At 47.7% G+C, this 24,210-nt stretch overlaps 1 protein-coding gene across 2 annotated transcripts in view; it reads left to right on the top strand.

The window, feature by feature from the left end:
• The window catches only part of EXOC4 (exocyst complex component 4), a 371,202-nt gene extending 356,440 nt beyond the window's left edge, over window positions 1-14,762 (top strand). For both annotated transcript variants that reach the window (XM_058805259.1, XM_058805260.1), the window contains exon 18: window positions 13,528-14,762. In XM_058805259.1, coding sequence (XP_058661242.1) covers window positions 13,528-13,765 — 238 coding nt within the window. In that variant the 3' untranslated portion in view covers window positions 13,766-14,762. The remainder of the gene's footprint in view (window positions 1-13,527) is intronic.
• Window positions 14,763-24,210: the final 9,448 nt, after the last annotated feature.

Genomic DNA, 24,210 nt, shown 5'->3' on the forward strand with positions numbered 1-24,210 from the left:
TCTGAACTACTCCACCATCCAGAAGCAGTGCAGGGACTCTCTTCTCTCTCTCTGTGGGGACCAGTTTTGTTTCCAAGGAGCTGCAGTGGAGTCAGTCCATGCAAAGTGACATTCAAGTGACACAACTCCAGGATATTCCATGAGTAAAACTCGTTTTTTCCATGCAGTGGAGAGTGGAGATAGAAACCCCATGTGTTCTGGGTTTTGCCTGGACTGACATTGCCTTGATAATATTTTCATTTAAAATGCTCAGATTTGTGCTGTCTGGCAAAAAAATACTGTAGTGAAGCTCTGTTGGGTGAAAAAGTTGGGATAATTGGAACTAAACCCACCAGGAATGGCCAGCAGATGCCACAGCTGTGCTGCACACAGCAGTGTGGGAGCTGCTCTTTTAGGGGTGGTGGGCTTCAATCCTTCTAAATCCGACTTCTGCCCTCAGAATGATCAAGAGGGAGAAGCAGTTTCAACCAAAAATGCTGGAAATGAGCAGCAGCTGCCCATAAAAACCTGTGGCCTCAAACCTGGAGGTTTCCAAGATTGGTAGATGTTGAGATGAAATGTTCCTCGGGCCAGTGGCCAGCAGAGAAAGCAAGGAGCAGAGGGTTGCAGCTCTGAATCCCTCATCCAGGAGATCCACAGATCCATGCTGATGGCCACCACTTCTGGACATCTCAAATTTTGGCACTGAATCCATCCTGGTTTCTCTCTGCCATAGTTACTACACTGACTCAATGGTCCTGACCACAGCCTACCACAAGAAGATGTTGACTTGTTGGACCCAAACACAACCTATCCCAAGCAGACATTGACTTGTGGACCCAACCATGACCTAGCTGTTTTTCTTGGCTGACTTTGACTTGGAAATCCAACCATGACTTACCACAGGCTGACATTGACTTTTGGAACTCAACCATGGCCCCTTACAGGCAGACATGGCTTGTGGAACCCAACCATCACCTACTGCAGGCAAAATTGACTTGTGGAATCCAACCATGGCCTACCCCAGGCAGACATTGACTTTTGGAACTCAACCATGGCCTACTACAGGCAGATATTGACTTATTGGACCCAACCATGACCTCTTACAGGCACACATTGATTTGTGGAACCCAAACTCAACCCACACCAGGCAGACATTGACTTGTGGAACCCAACCATGACCTACTACAGGCAAAATTGACTTGTGGAACCCAACCATGACCCACTCCAGGTAGACACTGACTTGTAGAACCCAACCATGACCTACCCCAGGCAGACACTGACTTGTAGAACCCAACCATGGCCTGCCACAGGCAGACTTTGACTTGGAAACCCAACCATGACCCACCTCAGGCTGACTTTGACTTGTGGAACCCAACCATGATCTACCCCAGGCAGATATTTCAAATAGGAGTTTCCTCAAGCCAGGTCTCATAAGCTCTTGAAGATCTATTTCACACCCAAGATGGCTCAGCTACCTTAGAAGGCATAAAATCAGCAGGATGGCTTCTGTGGCAGTGTTGGAAACAAAAAAGTTTTAATAAAAAGCAAAATGACAAAAAACTTTACAGGGAAAAACCGATCCAGGTGCAAGAGGCCCTCCTGTCCATGGTAAAACACCTCACAAAAGCCATTGGTTTCTTTGTTCTCCTCTTTTTCTAGTAAATTGCCCAGGTGGGACTTTTTGGCTCCTGTCCAATTGGCCATCCTTAAATTTGAGGTGAAGTCTCCCGGTCCTATGAGGTGTCTTTTTACTCAGTCAAGGAGAGAAACTTCTGGGTTTATTTCCTTTTTAAGGAGACAAAGGATAGTTTTGTCACTCTGTCAACAAGGGGCACATCCCTATAGACATTGACTTGTGGGCCCAACCATGGCCTACTACAGGCTGACATTGACTTGTTGGACCCAAACTCAACCTACCCCAGGCAGACAATGACTTGTTGGACCCAACCACGACCTACCACAGGCAGACATTGACTTGGAAACCCAACCATGGCCTACCCCAGGCAGACATTGACTTGTGGAACCCAACCATGACCTACCCCAGGCAGACATTGACTTGTGGAACCCAACCATGACCTACCCCAGGCAGACATTGACTTGTGGAACTCAACCATGACCTACCCCAGGCAGACATTGACTTGGAAACCCAACCATGGCCTACCCCAGGCAGACACTGACTTGTGGAACTCAGCCACAGCCTACCACAGACTGACTTTGATTGTTGGACCCAACCATGACCTACCCCAGGCTGACACTGACTTGTGGACCCAACCATCACCTACCCGTTTTTCTTGGCTAACTTTGACTTGTTGGACCCAACCATGACCAACCCCAGGCTGACATTGACATGGAAACCCAGCCATGACCTCTTACAGGCTGACACTGACTTGTGGAACCCAACCATGACCTACAGACATTGCCTTGAGGGCCCTGCTTGAGCTTCTGCCCCAGTTCTGTCCCCATCCCGGGCAGATCCCATCGTGTCCTTCACCCATCAGCAGCTCCCAGCCATTCCTGGTTTATCCAAGCTCAGCTGGCACCGCCTCCCCAGTCACATCCAGTTCCACCTCACCTGATCCTAAATAAATTGGAAGGTTGCCACAGTGATTGTTGTTCCCAAAGGGAAGGGAAAATTGTGGGATTTTTTGCTGACTGGAGCAATCTCTGCTGCACTTTTGTGGAAGTGCTGACTCCCTCTTCTTTCAGGCTGCATTCGTTTCCACCTTCCCTTCAATTTATGCATGAGGCAAGGGGAAAAAAAAATCCCTTAATATTCCTTATAAACTGGCAGATGGTATCAATAATTTTATTTATTTTTTTTTACTATATGCAGTAAAATGCAAATGTGTGTGGCTTATTTGCAAATGCTGGCATTAATAACTGATATTTAAACAGGTCAGATTAACACTTTTACTGATCTATTAAAAAGATTCCTTTCCAATCATTTGCACACTCAAAATCAATTTTAGTACGACATGTAAATTGAATTTAATTTTTTTATACAAAATTGCATTTATCTTCCTGAGCCATTAAATTTACTATTTAATATGTACTTTCCAGCTCACTTGGCTAGAATTTCATTGCTCTTTATCTGTATAAATTTAATTAGCCTTGATATCATCAGTATATTATAGAACTAATTAAAGATTTAGATAAGTGCTGAGGGTGCTTGTTTAATACCCTATAAAGTTCCATTTGGAGAGGGAGAATTTCCATCTCTCATTAGGATCAGTTTGGAGCTACAAGGAGTGGCTCAGACATTGTGGGTTTTTTTTGGTTTATTTTTTTGAAGAATTATTTAATGGGCTTTAATGGGTTTATCCTCCCTTTGAAAAGCTGTGTAATTGCTGTGTCGCGCTGCACGCTGGGAGGGGGCTCAGAGGTGCTCAGGGATGGGGTGTCAGTGCTCTGTGGGGACGCTCAGGGATCCCCATGCCCTGAATCCCGGGCTTGCTGAGGTGGGAAAAGCCCTCCAAGGCCACAGAATCCATCTTGTCACCAGCCCTGAGTAGCACCTGCTTGGACACCTCCAGGGATGGGCACTCCAGACCCATCCAACCTTTTCCAATGTTTACCAACTTTTCCCATCCAACAGTTTGGGAGAAGAATTCCAGATGGATTAAGGGAGCAGGGAGAGTTCAGTTTTGTCCTAAATAATGAGGAAATTCCTTTTGATCTCTCTGTTTTACCAACTTTTTCCACGAGGAAATTCCTTCTGATCTCTCTGCTTACCAACTTTTTCCATGAGGAAATTGTGGCGGTGTTCACAGGGGTCCCAGGACGAGGGAAGGGATGAGGATCTGACTCCATGTTTAGAAGGCTGATTTATTATTTTATTATATATTTCATATTAAAACTACACTAAAAGAATAGAAGAAAGGATTTCATCAGAAGGCTTGAAAGGAATAGGAAGAATGATAATAAAATCTTGTAACTCTCAGAGAGTCCAAGCCAGCTGACTGCGATTGGCCATTAATTAGAAACAACCACATGAGACCAATCCCAGATGCACCTGTTGCATTCCACAGCAGCAGATAATCATTGTTTACATTTTGTTCCTGAGGCCTCTCAGCTTCTCAGGAGGAAAAATCCTGAGGAAAGGATTTTTTCATAAAATGTGTCAGTGACAGGAAATTCCTTCTGATCTCTCAGTTTACCAGCTTCTTCCATGAGGAAATTCCTTATAATCTCTCTGTTTACCAACTTTTTCCATGAGGAAATTCCTTCTGAGCCTCCCCTGGAGCTCCTGTTCCCAGCAGGGCAGGGAAAAGGAAATAAGAAGGAAATATTAATGAGGAAATAACAGCTAAGGCAGATAACTATCAGGATAAAAAGGAGGAGGGAGAACAGGAGAGAGCTTTCAGAAGAGTGGTGATGTTCTGCACGTCCCTTCCCCTTCCCTTTGCTAATTAATTCTGCGTTTAAGAACTGATTTCTCATCTGCGTTTGACAAAAAGCTCTGCAATGGTGACAAACCCAGTGACAGAGCTGCACGTGGCACCCAGAGGTGTTGGCTGGGAGGGTTTTTATCCAAAATGGCTTTTTCTGTATAAAAAGCAGCCCCAAGGTGAGCTGGCTGATATGTAGGGCTTCATTCGCTGTCTCTGTGGTTTAAACTTTAAAAGGGAAAATAATTGGATTTTCTAACGAGGCTGTTTCTAATTAGAAGGCAGTGCTTGTGCCCTTTTGAATAAATACACCTGTTTTTCTTGCCTGGCTCTGTAGTGATGAGAGCTCTGTGTGGGTGCTGAGCAAGGGGTGAGGGCTTCCCACCTCTGATACTTTTTCCTGCCTTGGATTAATGACTTAATTTTAATTATTCTCCCAGCTTTTTTAAAAAAAACCACATTATTATCCTTCCATCACTTGATTATTTATTAAGGGCTGTGATTTGCTACCACAGGAGCGTGGAGCACCACTGTACTCCAAATTCACTTTTATTTCTTCCTCTCCTGCTTTGTTTCCTTTCCCAGATCATTCCCCATCTTGGAATTTTGCACATTTTTAGGTTTTTAATGGGGGTTTTCATGTTCTTGTGCTTTTTTATGTTCTTGTGAGCACGGCCCCAGAGCCACCTGTGCCTCCTGCCCCAAATTGTGCCATGTGTGGTGATGGGGCAGCTGCTTGCCAGGGGCTGTGGGTGAGGTGAGCACAGAGGAGGTGGAGATCACAGGAATGGGAACATTTTTGGCCTCATTTTGGGGTTTTCAGTCCACAGAGCCGTGTAGGAGAATGTCCAGGCCTTGGTGTGGTGTCAGAGAGGAGCTGAGGGTGACCAGAACAGCAAAACCATCCCTGATGTGACCTCCCCTAAAGCACTTTGGGCTCTTATGGAGGCACAGAAGGAACATTCCCACTGGTGTCCCCAGAACTGCTCCAAGTTGATGGAAAATCAAGGAATAAATCTGCAGGAAAGTCTATCATGATTTACATTCCCTCACAGGGGATTTACAACTCCCCCCACCATGGAGCCATGTAGGAGAATGTCCAGGCCTTGGTGTGGTGTCTGAGGGGAGCTGAGGGTGACCAGAACATAAAAACCATCCCTGATGTGACCTCCCCTAATGTTCAGAACCACTTTGGTTCCTCTGGAGGCACAGAAGAAACATTCCCATTGGTGTCCCCAGAACTGCTCTGGGTTGATTAAAAATCAAGGGATAAATCTGCAGAAAATCAATCAGGATTTACATTCCCTCACAGGGGATTTACAGCTCCCCCCGATGGAGCCATGTAGGGGCTTCTTCCTCACCCCAGGCACTCAGGAGAAGCGTCCAGGCCTTGGTTTGGTGTCTGAGGGGAGCTGAGGGTGACCAGAACAGCAAAACCATCCCTGATGTGACCTCCCCTAAAGTACTTTGGGTTCCTTTGGAGGCACAGAAGGAGCATTCCCACTGGTGTCCCCAGAACTGCTCCGGGTTGATTGAAAATCAAGGAATAAATCTGCAGAAAAGACAATCAGGATTTACATTGCCTTGTGGGGGATTTATAACTCCCCCCACCATGGAGCCATGTAGGAGAATGTCCAGGTCTTGTCGTGGTGTCTGAGGGGAGCTGAACTTGACCAGAACAGCAAAATCTCTGTTGTGACCTCCTCTAATGTTCAGAACCACTTTGGGTTCCTCTGGAGGCACGAAAGGAACATTCCCGTTGGTGTCCCCAGAACTGCTCTGTGTTGATTGAAAATCAAGGGATAAATCTGCAGAAAAGTCCATCAGGATTTACATTCCCTCATGGAATGGTGTCCTGAGGGTGGTGTCCCTTGTTTTAGGGTTGCAGCTGCAGTTTGGGATGAGCAGTGGTTGGAAAGGGGAACTGGATCCATCCCGGGAAGATCCATCCCTGTCCAAGGCCAGGTTGGAGCAATCTGGGATAGGGATGTTGTCCCATTTGGGATTGGATGATCCTTAAGGTGACTTCCAACCCAACAGGGGTTGAAAAGAGGAACTGGATCCATCCCTGAAAGTCTCCAAAGCCAGTTTGGAGCAACCTGGGATGGGGATGTTGTCCCATTTGGGATTGGATGATCCTTAAGGTCCCTTCCAACCCAGCAGTGGTTGGAAAGAGGAACTGGATCCATCCCTGGAATTGTCTAAGGCCAGGCTGGATGGGGCTTGGAGCAACCTGGGATGGGGATGTTGTCTCATTTGGGATCAGATGATCCTTAAGGTCCCTTCCAACCCAGCAGTGGTTGGAAAGAGGAGCTGGATCCATCCCTGGAAGTCTCCAAGGCCAGGTTGGAGCAACCTGGGATAGGGATGTTGTCCCAGTTGGGATTAGATGATCCTTAAGGTCCCTTCCAACCCATCCCATGTGTGATTCCATGAAAATGGAAGCTGTCGCCTCCCATCCCTGTTTTCCATCTCGTCGTCAGGAGCTCCCACATTTGCAGATCTTTGATTTAAAATGCTGCTCACTGATGTGTGTGTGTGCAAACATCCCCTCAGCCTTCACCAGGTGCAGAGATTACAGTAATTGCTGCTTCACCTGCGTTTGCCTTCGGTGTTCTGAGCTTTCAAAATTCCCTTTGCAAGCTCCTGCCTGGGACTCATCCCTCCTGCCCCATATCCTGGGCCTGTGACCATCCTCAGCTCTCCCCCATTCCCAGCTCTAATAACTCCAAAGGGAAAATCCCATGGGATTTTCTTCTTTCAGCCAGGCCTGAAAATCCATTTCTTCTGCATTACTTGACTGAAGTCAACAATTTCAGTCACCTTCACTGAAGTCAACAATTTTTGCTGTTTTTTCCTTTTTTTTTTTTGCACTCACTCATCCCCCTCTATATTTAAACGTCGTGGTTCCACCACGATCTTCAAATATCAAAACTGAGTGATTTTATAACCACAGCTTTGGTCTTTGTTATCATCTTCAGTTTTTGGCTTGTCCTACCTGGTTTTTTGTAAAATCCCAGAATTTGGGTTGGAAAGGACCTTAAAGATCATCCCAAGCCCCTGCCATGGGCAGGGACATCTTCCACTGTCCCAGGGTGCTCCAACCTGGCCTTGGACACTTCCAGGCATCCAGGGGCAGCCATAGCTCCTCTGGGAATTTTGTTCCCCACCCTCATCATGAAATCTTCCTTCTATCCTGTCTCCCTGTCCCCTCATTCAGTTTTTATCCACATTTTCCATAAGTGGTTCCTACTTAACCTTTCTGACTTTCCCATTAGAGCAGCAATTCCGGGTGCTGCCAAAGCTCCTCCCTAATCCCCCAAAAGAGAGGGACATAAGGGACAGAATTCACATTTCTCCTTTTTCTTGTTCCCTTTGGCTAATTCAGTGCCCAGACTGGAATTCCTGTTCCTGCCTGATGCAGAGCAGGCCCCCAGCCACGCCAGGAAGGGATAATTAAAGTGGGATCCTTTATTCTGAAACATCTCCTCCTCTGAAGAGGAGATCAAGTTATTCTCAGGGAAATCAGGATTTCATTTGGAATTCACCTGGCCACCTTTTGAAAACTTTTTTTTTTTTTGGGGGGGGGGGTTAGAGGTGAACATTAGCATTTAAATGGAGAATGGTATTAATAGCCCTCAGAGGAGCTGGGCTCATCCTCATTGCCTTTCCTGAGATTTTTTTTTTCCCCTCCGAAATGAGAAAGCTTCTTAATTTTTATTCTCTTTCTCCAAGAACAGAGTTCAAGAGGCCATTTTTTAATATGGGTGTCTATAGATATATAAGCTCAAAATGCCTCCGTGCAGAATGGGTTCGTGGTTGGCAATCTGCTGTAGTTTCTTTCAAAAGTGCTGCTGAAAACCCAACAAAACAAACTGGTTTGGGGGTCAGGTGGATTCTGCACTTTTGGTTTGCCTGGTTTTGGATGGTTTTTTGGATGTTTTTTTGGATGGTGTTTTGGATGGTGTTTTGGATGGGTTTTTGGATGGTTTTTTGGATGGCTTTTTTGGATTTTTTTTCCTGCAGCTGGGAGCCATTTCCGTCCCATTATAGGGATATGTAACTTCCCCTGTCTGCTCTTAGCACCGAGCTGTTCCTCCTGTCATGGTGGATCTTCAGGGGCAATTCCAGATGGATAAAGGGAGCGGGGAGAGTTCAGTTTTGTCCCAAAAAATGCCCCAAAAAAACTTCAAGGCAGCTTTGGACCAAATCCCATTGCCAGTGGTCAGAGGAACAGGCCATGGGTGTCTTGGTTGGGATGTGAGCCCATCACATTAAAAATGGATGTAATTTTTTTAAAAAATTAACAAACCTTTGTCATCCAAACCATCAGAATTAGTTAATTATACTGTTTGACCAGGATGTTAATGATTGGGATCCCTCAGGCAGTTCTTCACTCCTCATTCCCCAAAATGTGCCATCAACCCTGGGGCTGGATGCCCATGAAGAAGTTTTTGACCATCCTGAAGAGCTGAAAGCCTGGAGCAGATCAATTCCCTTGTAAAGAGAAGCTCTTATTCCACAGGAACTTGGGAGAAGAGTTCCTATGGAATAAGAAGAACCTTCCTAAGAAGAACAGGTCCCTAAGGACCTGTTCCATGGTTTTTTGTGTGTAAAATCTCTCCTGTCAGATCAGCCCAACAAAACCCATCAGTGCTTTTCAGCATAACACAAATATGTAAACATGGAAATAAAAGGATTTCCCTGTTGGAATGAGCCCCTGGGACACTTTGTTCCCATCAGCTGCATTCCCACAATCCTAGAATGAGTTGGATTGGAAGGGACCTCCAAAATCATCCCTGCCATGATAGGGACACCTTCCATGTGCTCCAAGCTGCATCCAACCTGGCCTAGGACATTCCAGGGATCCAGGGGCAGGGAAGTTTTGCTCCAAAGTAGAAAATCTGTGGTCTTTCCAATGTGACAGAGCACCTTAAAGGAAAAAAAGCACCTAAAAGGAAAAATGAAAAAAGAATCTTAGAATGATTTGGGTTGGAAGGGACCTCCAAAATCATCCCTGCCATGGTGGGGACACCTTCCATGATCCCAGGCTGCTCCAAGCCCTGTCCAACGTGGCCTTGCACATTCCAGGGATCCAGGGACACGGAAGTTTTGCTCCAAAGTAGAAAATCCATTGTCTTTCCAATGTGACAGAGCACTTTAAAGGGACAAAAGCACCTAAAAGGAAAAAAAAAAAATCTTAGAATGAGTTGGGTTGGAAGGGACCTCCAAAATCATCCCTGCCATGCCATAATCCAGGCTGCTCCAAGACCCATCCAACCTGGCTTTTGACATTCCAGGGATGCAGGGGCAGGGAAGTTTTGCTTCAAAGCAAAAAATCTGTGGCTTTTTTAATGTGACAGAGCACCTTAAAGGAAAAAAAAAGCACCTAAAAGGAAAAGAAACATCTTAGAATGAGTTGGGTTGGAAGGGACCTCCAAAATCATCCCTGCCATGGGACATCTTCCATCACCCCAGGCTGCTCCAAGCCCCATCCAGCCTGGCCTTGGACATTCCAGGCATCCAGGGGCAGGGAAGTTTTGCTCCAAAGTAGAAAATCCATTGTCTTTCCAATGTGACAGAGCACCTTAAAGGAAAAAAGGGCTAAAAGTGCACAAACTGACCACTGGACAAGCCCAGCAGCACAGCCCCATCCTCTCCTCACCTGTCCCAAATCTGAGGTGACTGAAGAATTCCTGCCCCTCACAAACACAGGACTCATCTGTCACTCTTCTCGGGATCAGATTATTTTTTAATTAAAAAATTTCCTCTCTAGAAGAAAAGGGGAGCAGGCGAGGCAGCAGGGAAGGAGCACAAGGTGTGCATTTTTAATTGGGTGCAATTAAAAACCTGCCGCTGTGCCACGGCAGCGCCCGCGGCCAGGCCAGATTTGCATGAGTAATTATTCACTCCATTACGGAGCCTGCTCAACTTTGCCTCCCTTGTCTTTGAAAGTATTAATAAATATTGATCAGACGCTCTCCTGTTTGCCTTCGCCCGAGCAGCTCTGATGGACTCAGCCTCTGATGTTATCAAATAATGAAATATGAAAGAGGGAGTGGGACAAGCCTCTTGTTCTGTGATTTTTTATTTAGGCTCTTCATTTTCCTCTCACAAGTGTGTTTGTCCCTGCCATTAGAAACCCTCTTTTGATTGTCAAGAGGTGGCTGAGGGAAGCGAGTTGTAAAGGATGGAGGGAATAAATAAATGGAGGACAGTGAGGGGAATCTGCTCCATGGAAAGCTCCAGATTCACTTTAAAAGTAGGCCAACTCCTTTGTGGTTTTAAAGTCGAGGTTTAAAAACCAAGGAAAACAGTTAAAAGTTATCAAAAGCTCGGTCTGTCATCTGACAAATAGGTTAATAAATAATTATGTGGGATTAGCAAAGCTAAGCAAAGAGCAAATTTAGCTCCCCAAGATCTCTTTTGGTTTTAATGTGGGCACAGGGAAGGACAGGGAAGCTGATTTACCCTTCCCAGACCATCAGCCTGGGCAGGAAAAGCTCCCAGGGCTCAGCCAGGGGATACCTGGGGGCAGAAGAGAGGAGCTCAAAGCAGGGGTGGAACTGGATGGGCTTTCAGGTCTCTTTCAACCCAAACCATCGTGTGAGTCTCAGTAAAGGGAATTTTTATCACTTTGACTTTAAGACCTGCCCATGTTGGGTGCCCAGAGCAGCTGGGGCTGCCCCTGGATCACTGGAAGTGCCCAAGACCAGGCTGGACAGGGCTTGGAGCCCCATGGGATGGCAGAAGGTGCCCCTGACCATGGCAGGGAGTGGAACAAGAGGAGCTTTGAGATCCCTTCCAACTCAAACCCCTCTGGGATTTTAGGATGACGTTCAGCAGGAAGATGTCTGTGCTTTGTTCAGCTTTCTCTGCTCATGGAAGTGTTGAATAAAAGCAACAGCTCGTGGAATTCTGCAAAAGCAAAGGTCTGGCACATTGTCACGATCCGTCCTTACGAACGCGTTTTGGGATGGTTCGTGGGGTGATCTCAGGGTGCAAAAAAACAACACAGCACAGGGGATTTGCAGTGATAATCAAAACAAATGCAGCTTTATTGAATGACCACAGCAAAATGTGATAGAGGGATTAAGGGAGAGAAGAAGAGAGAGAGAAAGAGGGGGATGTAGCTACCAACGTAGAAACAAAGTCCTTTGGTCCAGTCTCTCACAAACATCTTTTATGAAAAATCCTTTCCTTAGGATTTTTCATCCTGAGAAGCTGAGAGGCCTCAGGAGCAAAATGTAAACAATGATTATCTGCTGCTGTGGAATGCAACAGGTGCATCTGGGATTGGTCTCATGTGGTTGTTTCTAATTAATGGCCAATCACAGTCAGCTGGCTCGGACAGAGAGCCAAGCCACAAACCTTTGTTATCATTCTTTGCTGTTCTATTCTTAGCTAGCCTTCTAAGGAAATCCTTTCTTCTATTCTTTCAGTACAGTTTTAATGTAATATATATCATAAAATAATAAATCAGCCTTCTGAAACATGGAGTCAACATTCTCATCTCTTCCCTCAGCCTGAGACCCCTGTAAACACCGTCACACTAGTCCAGTCGAGGATCCACCTGTTATGTCAGGGACATCTCAAAATCACTCACTAACTCAGAGGTTTTTATTATGATAATTCTATTGGAAATTGTGAGGGGGGGGAAACAGATACAGTAAGGAACAGATGTAACAGGCAGTCCATGTTCTCAGCAGTAAACAAGAGCCATTGTTTTCATAGTCCAGTGGTCACACCTGCAGGCAAACATCTCGCTTCGGTCAGCTTTGGTCCCACACACACCTGCCCTGGGTTGGGGGTATCAGTCCCATCCTTGGAAGGAGCAGAGGGGCCTTTCCACATGGGGGTTCCGTGTCTCAGTCCTTGATGGAGAGGCTCCTTACATCCCAGTCTGTCATGGTGGTTGTAAAACAGGTGAGGGTCTGCTGGGGGGTTCCACCCAGAACTCAGGAGAAGTCCAGCCAGGCCGAGAGCTGGGACAGCTTCCAAGGCTGTTGTTGCAAAAAGGGCACGGTGCCCTGTAGGAGCGTTGGGGGGCAGCATGGTCGGGATGGACGGAGGTGAGAGATCTCTGCAGCCAGGTCAGGAATTTGGGGTTTATTGCACAGGGCCTGGGTGCAGGGCCCTGCTGGGATTTGGGGTTTATTGCAAAGGGCCTGGGTGCAGGGCCCTGCTGGGATTTGGGGTTTATTGCACAGGGCCTGGGTGCAGGGCCCTGCTGGGATTTGGGGTTTATTGCACAGGGCCTGGGTGCAGGGCCCTGCTGGGATTTGGGGTTTATTGCACAGGGCCTGGGTGCAGGGCCCTGCTGGAGCTGGAGCAGGCCCGAGAGAAGAGAGGGGGAGAGACAATGAGAGGGTGAGAGAGTAAGGGAGTAAGAGAGTAAGAAAGCAAAAGCATAAGAGAGTAAAAGGGGTAAGAGAGTAAAAGGCAAGAGGGCGAAGTTCCCGTCACAATACCATAAATCTTCTTCTGTGTTGAATATTCTAATTGTCACTAACCAATCTAGTACAAGATACAAATCCTACAGCATTTACATCCAGCCTATAAGAATCACTACATTACCACACTGTGTTACATTTTAAACCCTAAAAACTCCTCTTTGGGCCCTTCTGCCAAGCTGTAGGGTCTGCTCTGACCCTTGGGCCTGTCTGCAAGCAGAGGGTGTTGTTCCATCACAAGGGGATCACCTTCAGCTGACCACACCATTGTTTTCCAGTTGTTCAGTAACTAAAGGATCTCAAAGCTTGCTTTCATTTCAATCTCGCCTATAGTTTCCATATTCTCAAAATCTTTTGCCAGACAATCATATTGATAAGGCTTTCCTACTTCACCTTCCCCAACAGTGCCTCCTTCTTCTTCTCATTGGGCTCAGTGTAGCACACAGCAAACAAGACCTGTGAACAACAGCCTAGCACTGTGTTCAGCTCTCAGGGCCCTTGTCATGTGTAATTTTCTCCTTCAGACCCAGAGATTTTAGACAGGGGGAGGTTTTTCTTCAGTGGTCCCCAAATGACAATCGTGGGGCAGATGAGGGAAAATTCCGACACCATCCATGTGAGACACAGAACCCTTCAGTTCTTGTTGTCAGGAATCTCACAGCCATCCAGCAGCAGGGCTGAGCAGGGTGTTTTTCTCTCTGCAGGCAGTACTACGAGATGCTCTACAACACGGCAGACGAGCTGCTGAACCTGGTGGTGGACCAGGGCGTGAAGTACACGGAGCTGGAGTACATCTACGCCCTGAACCTGCTGCACCGCAGCCAGACGGGCGTGGGCGACCAGACCACGCAGAACATGAGGCTGCAGCGCCTCAAGGAGATCATCTGCGAGCAGGCTGCCATCAAGCAGGCCACCAAGGACAAGAAGATCACCACTGTGTGAGCCCCTCTGCCACCTCCCTCACCCGAGGCCAGCGGGCGGCACCTCCGAGTTTGTTTTTTGTTGGTTTTGTTCTGTTTTAATCAAAGATAAAATGGGAATCTTCTGGGCATCGTGGTGAGGAGGGAAATGCCATTTGAGATTTGGGTGGTTTTGGTGTGTGTCCATGTAACGCTTCTTTCATGTTCTCCCAAAAGAACAGCAGCAGGAGCCCCAGCGGGGTTTGGGGTGGGATATTCGGCTTTGCTCTGTTGCTGCTGCTTTGCCTTGAGATGTAAAGGGAGCTGTGGGGTGGGAAAAGGGAAAATTGGGTCTTGGAAGTTTAGACCACACTAAATAATCCCTGCCAGTCAATGCCAGGCTTGTTGATCACACGTGGGATCTCGATGGTTTGGAGATCTTTTTCGGAGCCTGCTCAGCTCTGCCCGTGCTCCCTCCAGGCTGTTCCCACGTGAAGTTTCCTGCTGTTTCCCCTGCTCAAAGCTGGGGTTGTTTATTCCTTCAGGTGGCGATCAGGCAGTGCTGCACGTGGGAGGTAACACGGGACCATTTGTTTCCACTTCTTCTCTTTCATTATCCCGGAGCCATCTGGCGCCGGCTCCTGCAGCGCCAGGCGGGGGGGGATGCGGGAAAAAATTGCCAATATAAAATAACAAAATAACAAAAAAGCTTCTTTTTCTTGTCCTGAACGTCATCTCTGAGTCCCCCCAGCTCCAGGGGTATTTTGTGGCTGTCATTTGATGCACTGGAAGGATTGGCAGGGTTGTGTAGCTCAGCACCAATGATCAGCAAGGGCAGGAGGGCACACCCAGGGCACACCCAGGGCACCAACTCTGCCCTGCCCTGACCCTTTAAATTCACCTGGAAAAAGGTTCCTTATTCCTCCAAAATCTGAATCCACTGCACTTGTATTTGCCACAAAAACTGGGGACCCAGCTGGGTTTCCTGTGCTGGGAAAGGTTCTCTCTGAGCTGTAGGTGCTTTGTGTGTCAACCTTGAAATTGCAGAATTAAAGGATTTTTAAAATCCCTGGTGGTTTGTCTGGCTGTTTTTAAGAACTCTCATTCCTGAGGTGTTTAAAAGATTCCTTTCCAGGCCCAAATTCGGTGTTCTCCAAGGCTCCACCAGTGTGGAAATGATTTTCTGAGGCACTCAGTCCAGCCCTCAGCTACCATGGACCAGCTCCAGAGGCTTCTCATCATCCATGTAAGACACAAAACCCATCAGTTCCTGTTGTGAGGAATCTTCCAAGCTTTTTTCCCCTCCTTTTATTCATAATCCCTCCTTTTTTCCCCTCCTTTTATTCTTAATCCTTCCTTTTTCCCCTCCTTTTATTTATAATCCCTCCTTTTTTCCCTCCTTTTATTCATATTTTTCTCATGCCAACATTGGCCATTAACTGCAGGAGTTCCTCCCTTTCCCTGAGGGGTTTGCAGGAATGGGGAGAATTCCATGAGGGATGGAGATGGGATGTTTCTGGGTTCACAGATCTGTGTTCACCTGCTCAGACACGGCCACGTGCAGGTCCTGGAATGTTGGATATTTCCTACAAGGACTTTGGAAAAAGGAAAAGCAGCTGCTTGGGACAAGGAAATGAGATCTCCTTGTCCCTTGTCCTTGCTTGGTACAAGCAAATCCCATTTTGGACCCTTCGAGGTGTGAAAATGATGTGTGAGGAGCTCTGAATTCAGACTGGGCTGCTGTGTGCTGGTGTGCAATTGGTTAATTATTAATTTCTTAATAATCTGAGGCTCTGCTTTGCTGATCTCAGGCTTTGCAGTCCACATTTCCCTCCCACCCAGCAGCTGTGCTGGTGGGGGCCGGGACAGATTGGATAAAACCAGGAAAATCTCATCTTTGGGAGTATTTTTGAGTCTAAAACAAATGATTTAAATTGTTTTTCCTTGAGCTGCTCCTCACATTGCCCATGAGGAGTGAACAGGGCAGCAGGGACACTCAGAGACTCACCTACAGCAGGTGGAGAGGAAAGAGAAGATTTTTCCATTGAGGTCATTAATGTTTACAATTAACTGGTGTCTCCTCAAGAGCTCAGACTCTCAGTCCTCTCCAAACCTTCACGAGGGAAGTGAATATTCCAAGGGATCACACCAAGGAGAAAGGCAGGAGCAGCGTGTGGAATGTGGGAATCCAGACCCCAAGCACCCCACAGACATCCCCTGCTCCAGCTCCCTCTCTACACCACAAGAACGTTGGACTCCATCATCTCAGAAGTCTTTTCCAACCTTAATTCCAGGATTCTTCCTTGCAGCAGCATCGTGGAATCCCCATCAGAGGATCCTCACGGAATATTTTTTCCTGGCAATGTGGTTTGGAATGAAGCACGTTTCCTTCCCACCAGGAGGGTAACACACCATGGATGTTGTGATTTTGAAGCACAGAAATCAGGTTGTTTATCACAGAGAGTTGTTCAGCCTGGAGAAAAAGAGGCTCAGGGGGCACCTCCTCACTGCCTACAACTCCCTTACAAGAGGTTGTAGCCAGGTGGGATTTGGTTTCTTCTCCCCTAAGCAACGGGGAACAGCCTCAAGTTTTACCAGGAGATTGGAAATGAGGGAAAAGTTCCCCTTGCAAAGGCTCTGAATGTTGGTGTTTGTTCCAAACCCCCTCTCACTAACAGGAGATACCTCAAGTTTTATCAGGAGAGGTTTAGATTGGAAATGAGGGGAAACTTCCCCTTGCAAAGTGTGTTGGTGTTTGTTCCAAACCCTCTCTCACTAATCAGGTTTTACCAGGAGAGGTTCAGATTGGATATGGGGGAAAAGTTCCCCTTGCAAGGACTCTGAGTGTTGGTGTTTGTTCCAAACCCCCTCTCACTAACAGGAGATCCTGTGGGTGTGGGGAAGAGATTTTGGGAACAATTTTTGTTTACAGAGCTGGGCTGTGGGTAGAGACAATCTGTTGTGGTTGGGAGTAAATAACTCCTCAGACAACCCCCTCACCGTGTCCCCACACATCCCTCAGCATCCCTCTGCAGCCACACTCTTCCTCTTGGCTTCCTCTGGGACACCTGAGGCTCCTGAGGGGTTTGGGAAGGCCCCTGAGGGCACATTTGGTGTTTGAAGTCCTGGACTCTCCACAGAGGAGCCACCAAATCTTTTTGGGTTTGTATCACTGAGCTGGGGTCCCTGTACGAATCACAGATGGAATGGGACTGCTGGGAACGTGCCTTGAGCTGTTTGATTTTCCAGCACCAGCCTCATTCCATGGCTATGGCAATGGGAAGATGCCCTCAGCTCACACCCCAGGCAGCAGACACAGAACTCAATGTCACAGCTCACTTTAACAGTTTTGTGACCAATCCCACACAGCAAAAGCACATTGACAGCAGCTCCATCCAACCACTGTAAGCACAGGTACCTTTGGTTAAACAATGCTGGCTTATTTCAAATCCAATCCCTGCTTGTGAGACTCAAACACAATGCACAGAGCTCTGTTATTAACTTAGAACTCCCTCATATCTCACTGATAAACTTTCCTGCAGCTTAGGGAGTTATTCTAGACAAGCATCAATACACAGACCATTGTTCTATTTGTCCTTACTTTTCTATTTTCACATCATTTTCCTGCTGACCAATCTCATGGCTGCGGCTTAGCTCCAATCACAGTTCTGCTGTCTCTGAGCTGCCTTTTGCAGCTTTCCCAAAACTTTCTGAATTTATGGATTCCCACAGGTTTGGGCCGAGCCCCACAGTCCCCATTGGAGCTCAGGTGTCCTCATGGTCCTGTCCAGCTCCATCAGGCTCTGGCTGCCCTGGATTTATCCCTTCTGAGGGATGGAACAGAAGCTCAAGGCTCCTGAAAGCCCCTTGGGAAAACTTTTCTGCCCTTGGGAAACTTTCCTGCCCTCCCAGCACTGATTTTTCCCTTTCCTGCTGTGTGGTTCCTGTTTCTCCATCCCAGCCTATGGAAATCGGTCACACGGGGCATCTATAACACATTTGCAGTGGGAGATGGTTTCCCACAGGGAAAAAAACCAAAATGGTGTTGGAAACTGTGCAAAAATCCTGGGATCCTCCTTTGTCTTTGACCTAAGCTGGGCAGAGCACGACCTACCCCAAATCTGCCCTGCAGGAGAGACCCAGTCCTCGCTCAGGGATCTCTTACAAGAGCACAGAACATCTCCAGCTCTGCATCCAGTGCTGGGATCAGCAAGATTTGGAGCTGCTGGAGAGGGTCCAGAGGAATCCATGGAGCTGCTGCAGGGCTGGAGCCAGGCTGGGAGAGCTGGGAATGTTCCCCTGGAGCAGGGAAGGCTCCAGGGAGAGCTCCCAGCACATTGCAGGGCCTGCAGGGGCTCCAGCAGAGCTGCAGAGGGACTGGGGACAAGGCCTGCAGGGACAGCACACAGGGAATGGCTCCCACTGCCAGAGGGCAGCCATGGGTGGCATCTTGGCAGTGAGGAATTCCTGCCTGGGCTGGCATTGCCACAGCAGCTGGGGCTGCCCCTGATCCCTGCAGTGCCCAAGGCCAGGCTGGAGCAGCCTGGGATGGTGGCATTGGAATGGGATGGGCTTGAAGGGCCCTTCCCACCCAAACCATTCTGGGATTTGGGACACTCAGAATCCATCCCCAGGGATTTTTATGGAAGTTGGGGATGGCAAAGGGAAGGGAGACCCTTCCTGGAGTGTTGAGATTGCCAGTGAAGCCCCCAGACCCCAAAATCCCTTCCTAGAGAGGAGTCGGGGTGGGGATGGATCCAATGCCAGGCTGGGAGAGCTGGGAATGGAGGGAATTCCCTGGAGAGGGAGCCTGGGGTGGGATTTTGGGAAGGGATTCCCAGAGCAGCTGGGGCTGCCCCTGATCCCTGCAATGGCCAAGGTTGGACACTGGGGCTGGAGCAGCCTGGGATGGTGGGAGGTGTCCCTGCTATGGCTGGGGCGGCACTGGGTGATCTTTAATGTCCCTTCCAACCCAAAGCATTCCATGATTCTGTTCCCTTGCTCCAGTCCTTCCCCACAAATCCTTCTGCTGTCCTGGCATGACCCTGCAGGACACAGCAGGTCCCAGACAAAGCCTGTGGATTGTTTTGTGGAGCCCCATGAAATGCCGGCAGCTCTGCCAGGAGTCATTGCAGGGAAGGGCTCCTCTGGTGCTTAAAGAGACAAGGAAATATTCTCCAGACCACAAACCTGAAATGTTTCCACGGGGGCTGTAAACGTTCATGAGGGTTTCACAATTTCCTTTTTACAGCCCCATAATCTTTACTGGGTTTTAATTATGCCACGATCCTGAAGCCTGTGCCAGACACAATGGGAAAGGTGGAAGGAAAAGCAAATTCCTCTGGTTCCTTTCATAGTTTGACGGTCAGCCTCCAACACGTCCTCTCCTGAGGGTTTCTTCCTTTTTTATTGTCTTGATTAAGGATGATACAAACCTGATATAAATTCATTTTTTGGATGTACACACACGGGCAAGGATAGGAGACAGATGGATGGATGGATGGATGGATGGATGGATGGATGGATGGATGGATGGATGATGGATGGATGGATGGATGGATGGATGATGGATGGATGGATGGATGGATGGATGGATGGATGGATGGATGATGGATGGATGATGGATGGATGGATGGATGATGGATGGATGGATGATGGATGGATGATGGATGGATGATGGATGGATGGATGGATGATGGATGGATGGATGATGGATGGATGGATGATGGATGGATGGATGATGGATGGATGGATGGATGGATGGATGGATGGATGGATGATGGATGGATGGATGATGGATGGATGGATGGATGGATGGATGGATGGATGGATGATGGATGGATGGATGGATGGATGGATGGATGGATGGATGATGGATGGATGATGGATGGATGGATGATGGATGGATGGATGATGGATGGATGATGGATGGATGATGGATGGATGATGGATGGATGGATGGATGGATGGATGATGGATGGATGGATGATGGATGGATGGATGGATGGATGGATGGATGGATGGATGGATGATGGATGGATGGATGGATGGATGGATGGATGGATGATGGATGGATGATGGATGGATGATGGATGGATGGATGGATGATGGATGGATGGATGGATGGATGGATGGATGGATGGATGATGGATGGATGATGGATGATGGATGGATGGATGATGGATGGATGATGGATGGATGGATGATGGATGGATGATGGATGGATGGATGGATGGATGATGGATGATGGATGGATGATGGATGGATGATGGATGGATGATGGATGGATGGATGGATGGATGATGGATGGATGGATGATGGATGGATGGATGGATGATGGATGGATGATGGATGGATGGATGGATGATGGATGGATGGATGATGGATGGATGATGGATGGATGATGGATGGATGGATGGATGGATGGATGGATGGATGATGGATGGATGGATGATGGATGGATGGATGGATGGATGGATGGATGATGGATGGATGGATGATGGATGGATGGATGATGGATGGATGATGGATGGATGATGGATGGATGATGGATGGATGGATGATGGATGGATGATGGATGGATGGATGATGGATGGATGGATGATGGATGGATGATGGATGGATGGATGGATGGATGGATGGATGATGGATGGATGGATGGATGATGGATGGATGGATGATGGATGGATGGATGGGTGATGGATGGATGGATGGATGGATGATGGATGGATGGATGGATGGATGGATGATGGATGGATGGATGGATGATGGATGGATGGATGGATGGATGGATGATGGATGGATGATGGATGGATGGATGGATGGATGGATGGATGGATGGATGGATGATGGATGGATGATGGATGGATGGATGATGGATGGATGGATGGATGGATGGATGGATGATGGATGGATGGATGGATGGATGGATGGATGGATGATGGATGGATGGATGGATGGATGGATGGATGATGGATGATGGATGATGGATGGATGATGGATGGATGATGGATGATGGATGGATGGATGGATGGATGGATGGATGGATGGATGGATGGATGATGGATGGATGATGGATGGATGGATGGATGGATGATGGATGGGTGGATGGATGGATGGATGGATGATGGATGGATGGATGGATGATGGATGGATGATGGATGGATGATGGATGGATGGATGATGGATGGATGGATGGATGATGGATGGATGATGGATGGATGATGGATGGATGGATGGATGGATGGATGGATGGATGGATGGATGGATGGATGGATGGAATCCATGGATGGATGGATGAACCCCCCAGAGATACCAATGCATGGATCCCCCCCAAACTCATCACCTGCCCTTCACAGACAGCTCTGGCTGGGGAGATTTGCTGTGGAGCCTTTCCCCTGAGGCTCCTTTGTCTTTGACTGCAGCAGTTTTATTTTATTAGCATGAATCACAATTGCAGATCTCCCTCTGGCTGTGGTGGATGGCAGGGAGGGGAGGGCCCTCTCAGAGGGGGCAGGAGGAGGTGCCAAGAGGAAATCAACAATGCAGAAATGTCACTTTTACTGCTCACAGACAAGCAGGAAGCTCTCTTGGAAGTGGAAAGGAGTCGTTTTACAGAGCTGAGACACAGCAAATCCCACAAATGGCCACTTGCACTCCCATCCTGAGGCTTTGGGGTCCCTGAGACACACAAACCCCGCTCACCACCGCAGACCTTGGCCACCAAGCTGCCTGTGCTGCAATTCCAGGAATTCATTCCCCAAGGACTCATCCCACCACACTTCAAACACCCACATCAGTGATACCCCAGGAGCAACCCGGGCCTGGATGTCCAAGGCTGAGTGCAGAACAGGGAATGTGGTGCCCTGAGCACTCTGTGCTCCAAACATGATAAACTCCAAAGGAAGCTGAGATCCAGGGAAGCCAACATTGCTCTCCAGGACACAATCCTTGGTGGACCAGCCCTGTTCTCTCATTCCTGGCTGGGAAATTGCGATTCCATCCTAATCCAAGCTGGAGCTGCCCATGCCCTGCAGTTCAAGCTCTGGCTTTTGCACTGAGCAGGGAGCGTGCTCAGCAATGAGGTATTCTACTTTATTTTCCATTCCTTCCTTTGCTGATTGGATCTAACCACCAAGCCAGGAACAAAAAAACACCTGAGGTGGCTGCAGCCAGCATCTAATCATTAAATTTTCTTTTGGATGACCTGTGCAAAACTCATCAGGAGCCATTTCCTGAGAAGTTCATTGCATCGGTATCGCAGACAGCTTTTTATGAAAATCCATTCTTTAAGATTTTTTCCTCCTGAGAAGCTGAGAAGGAACAAAATGTAAACAATGGTTATCTGCTGTTGTGGAATGCATCTGTGATTGGTCTCATGTGGTTGTTTGTAATTAATGGCCAATCACAGTCAGCTGGCTCAGACAGTCTGAGGCAGCTGCCTTTGTCATCATTCTTGCTTTTCTATTTTTAGCTTAGCCAGCCTTCTGAGAACCTTTCCTTCCATTCTTTTTAGTATAGTTTTAATGGAATATATATCATAAAATAATTAATCAAGCCCTCTGAAATATGGCGTCAGATCCTCATCTCTTCCTTCCACATGAGACACCTGTGACCGCCGTCACACATCGGTGTTCATTATTTACTCTGCTAAGCTGAGCCACAGCGGCAATTTTCAGGGGAGAAAATTGAATTGTTCAGGCCTTGGATTTTGGTGTTTGTGATTTCCTCTGCTGAGCTGCGGTATGAAATGGGTTTGGCACAGCCAGAGTGTGGGATCTCAGCACCTCAGGATGGAGGTGCAGAGAGGCCGAGACCACCCTTGGGGGGCTCGGGAGTCCTGGAATGTTGCCAGAAGTGTCTGGTGGCTGGACTTTGATCCGACACAGGAGACGACGCCTGTATGAGGACTGGGAGGAATTCACTGGGTGAATGGTGAAGGGATAAGTTAGATAAAGCGTAAAACACAGGGTTTAGGATTTCGGTACAGGGGGGTGTAAAGAAGTAAGATGGAGGAATTGGGGCGTGTCCTGTCCTTCTTCTTCTTCTTCTTGGCCTCCATCTTCTGTGGTGATGGTGGCACTTTGGGATTGGTTATTACTAGAAGTGCACCGGTTAATAAGGGTAGAAGGTATTGGGGAAAAATGATAAATATTGTATACGTAACTTCGGGTATAAAGATAAGTGACCGCCCAGGGGCTTGAGGAGTGTGCCCATGGCTGACTTGCTGTGCAGACCTCTGTCGGGCTGAAAGAAAATCTTTTAGATAAACAATTAATAAACACCAAGACCGAGACAAGATCAGAAGTCTCTCCTCGTCCTTTGAAGCGCCGGGCTCTTCAAGGCCATCCCTGGGCCTTTCCAGAACACCTAAACAGCCTAAACAGCCGAGAAACCGAGCAAGTGGCTTCCCTGAGCAATCTCCGGCCGAACATAAATCAGGAAAAGAGAAACATGAAAGTTACACCAGAGCCCCTCTGGGGCTGCCCCAGCCACAGCCAGGGGAGGGAGCAGGGCCAGTGTTGGCCATCGACACTCCTCTGTCAATGTGGGGAGGTTTTATGAGCTCAATAACTGCAGATTTACAGCTGCAGCTCTGGGTTTTGGGGTTTGGGGTTGTTTTAATGGGCATTTGGTGTTTGCTGTTCCAGAGCCAGGAGAATTTAGGGAATATTTCACACCGGAGCCAAGCAGGGTTTGAAATTCAAAATGAGAGGGAATATTTGGGGGAACATCTCACCCACCTGTGTCCTATTGATGCCTCAGGTTTAGCTTTTCTATTTTTCCCATTTTGTGCTGCTTTAGTGTGTGGGTCTGAGCTTCATATTATGGGATGGTGAGCTCTGTGCACAGAGCAGGGAGACAAAGCAATTCTTGCTCCAGCTGGGCACCAAGGACAAATTGTCGCTGTCATATTTCCTGGAAAAATCCTTTTAATTGTCCAATCCCAGCTCCAGGTTCTGCAGTCCCATCCTCCCAGATTGCTCTCCTCAATTCGCTGCACTTTTTGGGCCTGAAGTTGCCCAAAAACCGAGCTGTCCTTGGTTCTGGGGCTGGAAAATGAATGTTCTGTCTGACTGAGCTGTGAGGAGAACTTGCTGACACTTTATATAAAGTCAGAGTCACACACTAATGCAGAATGTGGAAAATATGAAAGCTAAAACTCACGGCATCACTCCCAAGCCCAGTCCCAGACAGATCTCCCCCTTCCCTTGCAGGGTTTTCTGTCCTTTCTGAGCTCTCCACTGCCAGGGGCTGCTCAGTGGAGAAGGAATAAATTCCATTAAGCGTTTGAACATTTATGACCAGGGAGATAATAAAAGGAGGTAATTTGGGGTGGCTTTATTGCACTTATCATAATGTTTCCCTGAAGCACAGAGATAAAAGTCAGCGAGCAATGTCCATAAGGAGTTTTTATATCTCCCTCTTCATTTTTTTCTTTGCAATAATCACCTCATTCAAAGATGAGATGTCACTTTACCAACAATG

This window comes from Ammospiza caudacuta, chromosome 5, assembly GCF_027887145.1.
Source record: "Ammospiza caudacuta isolate bAmmCau1 chromosome 5, bAmmCau1.pri, whole genome shotgun sequence".
Classification (NCBI taxonomy): Eukaryota; Metazoa; Chordata; class Aves; order Passeriformes; family Passerellidae; genus Ammospiza; species Ammospiza caudacuta.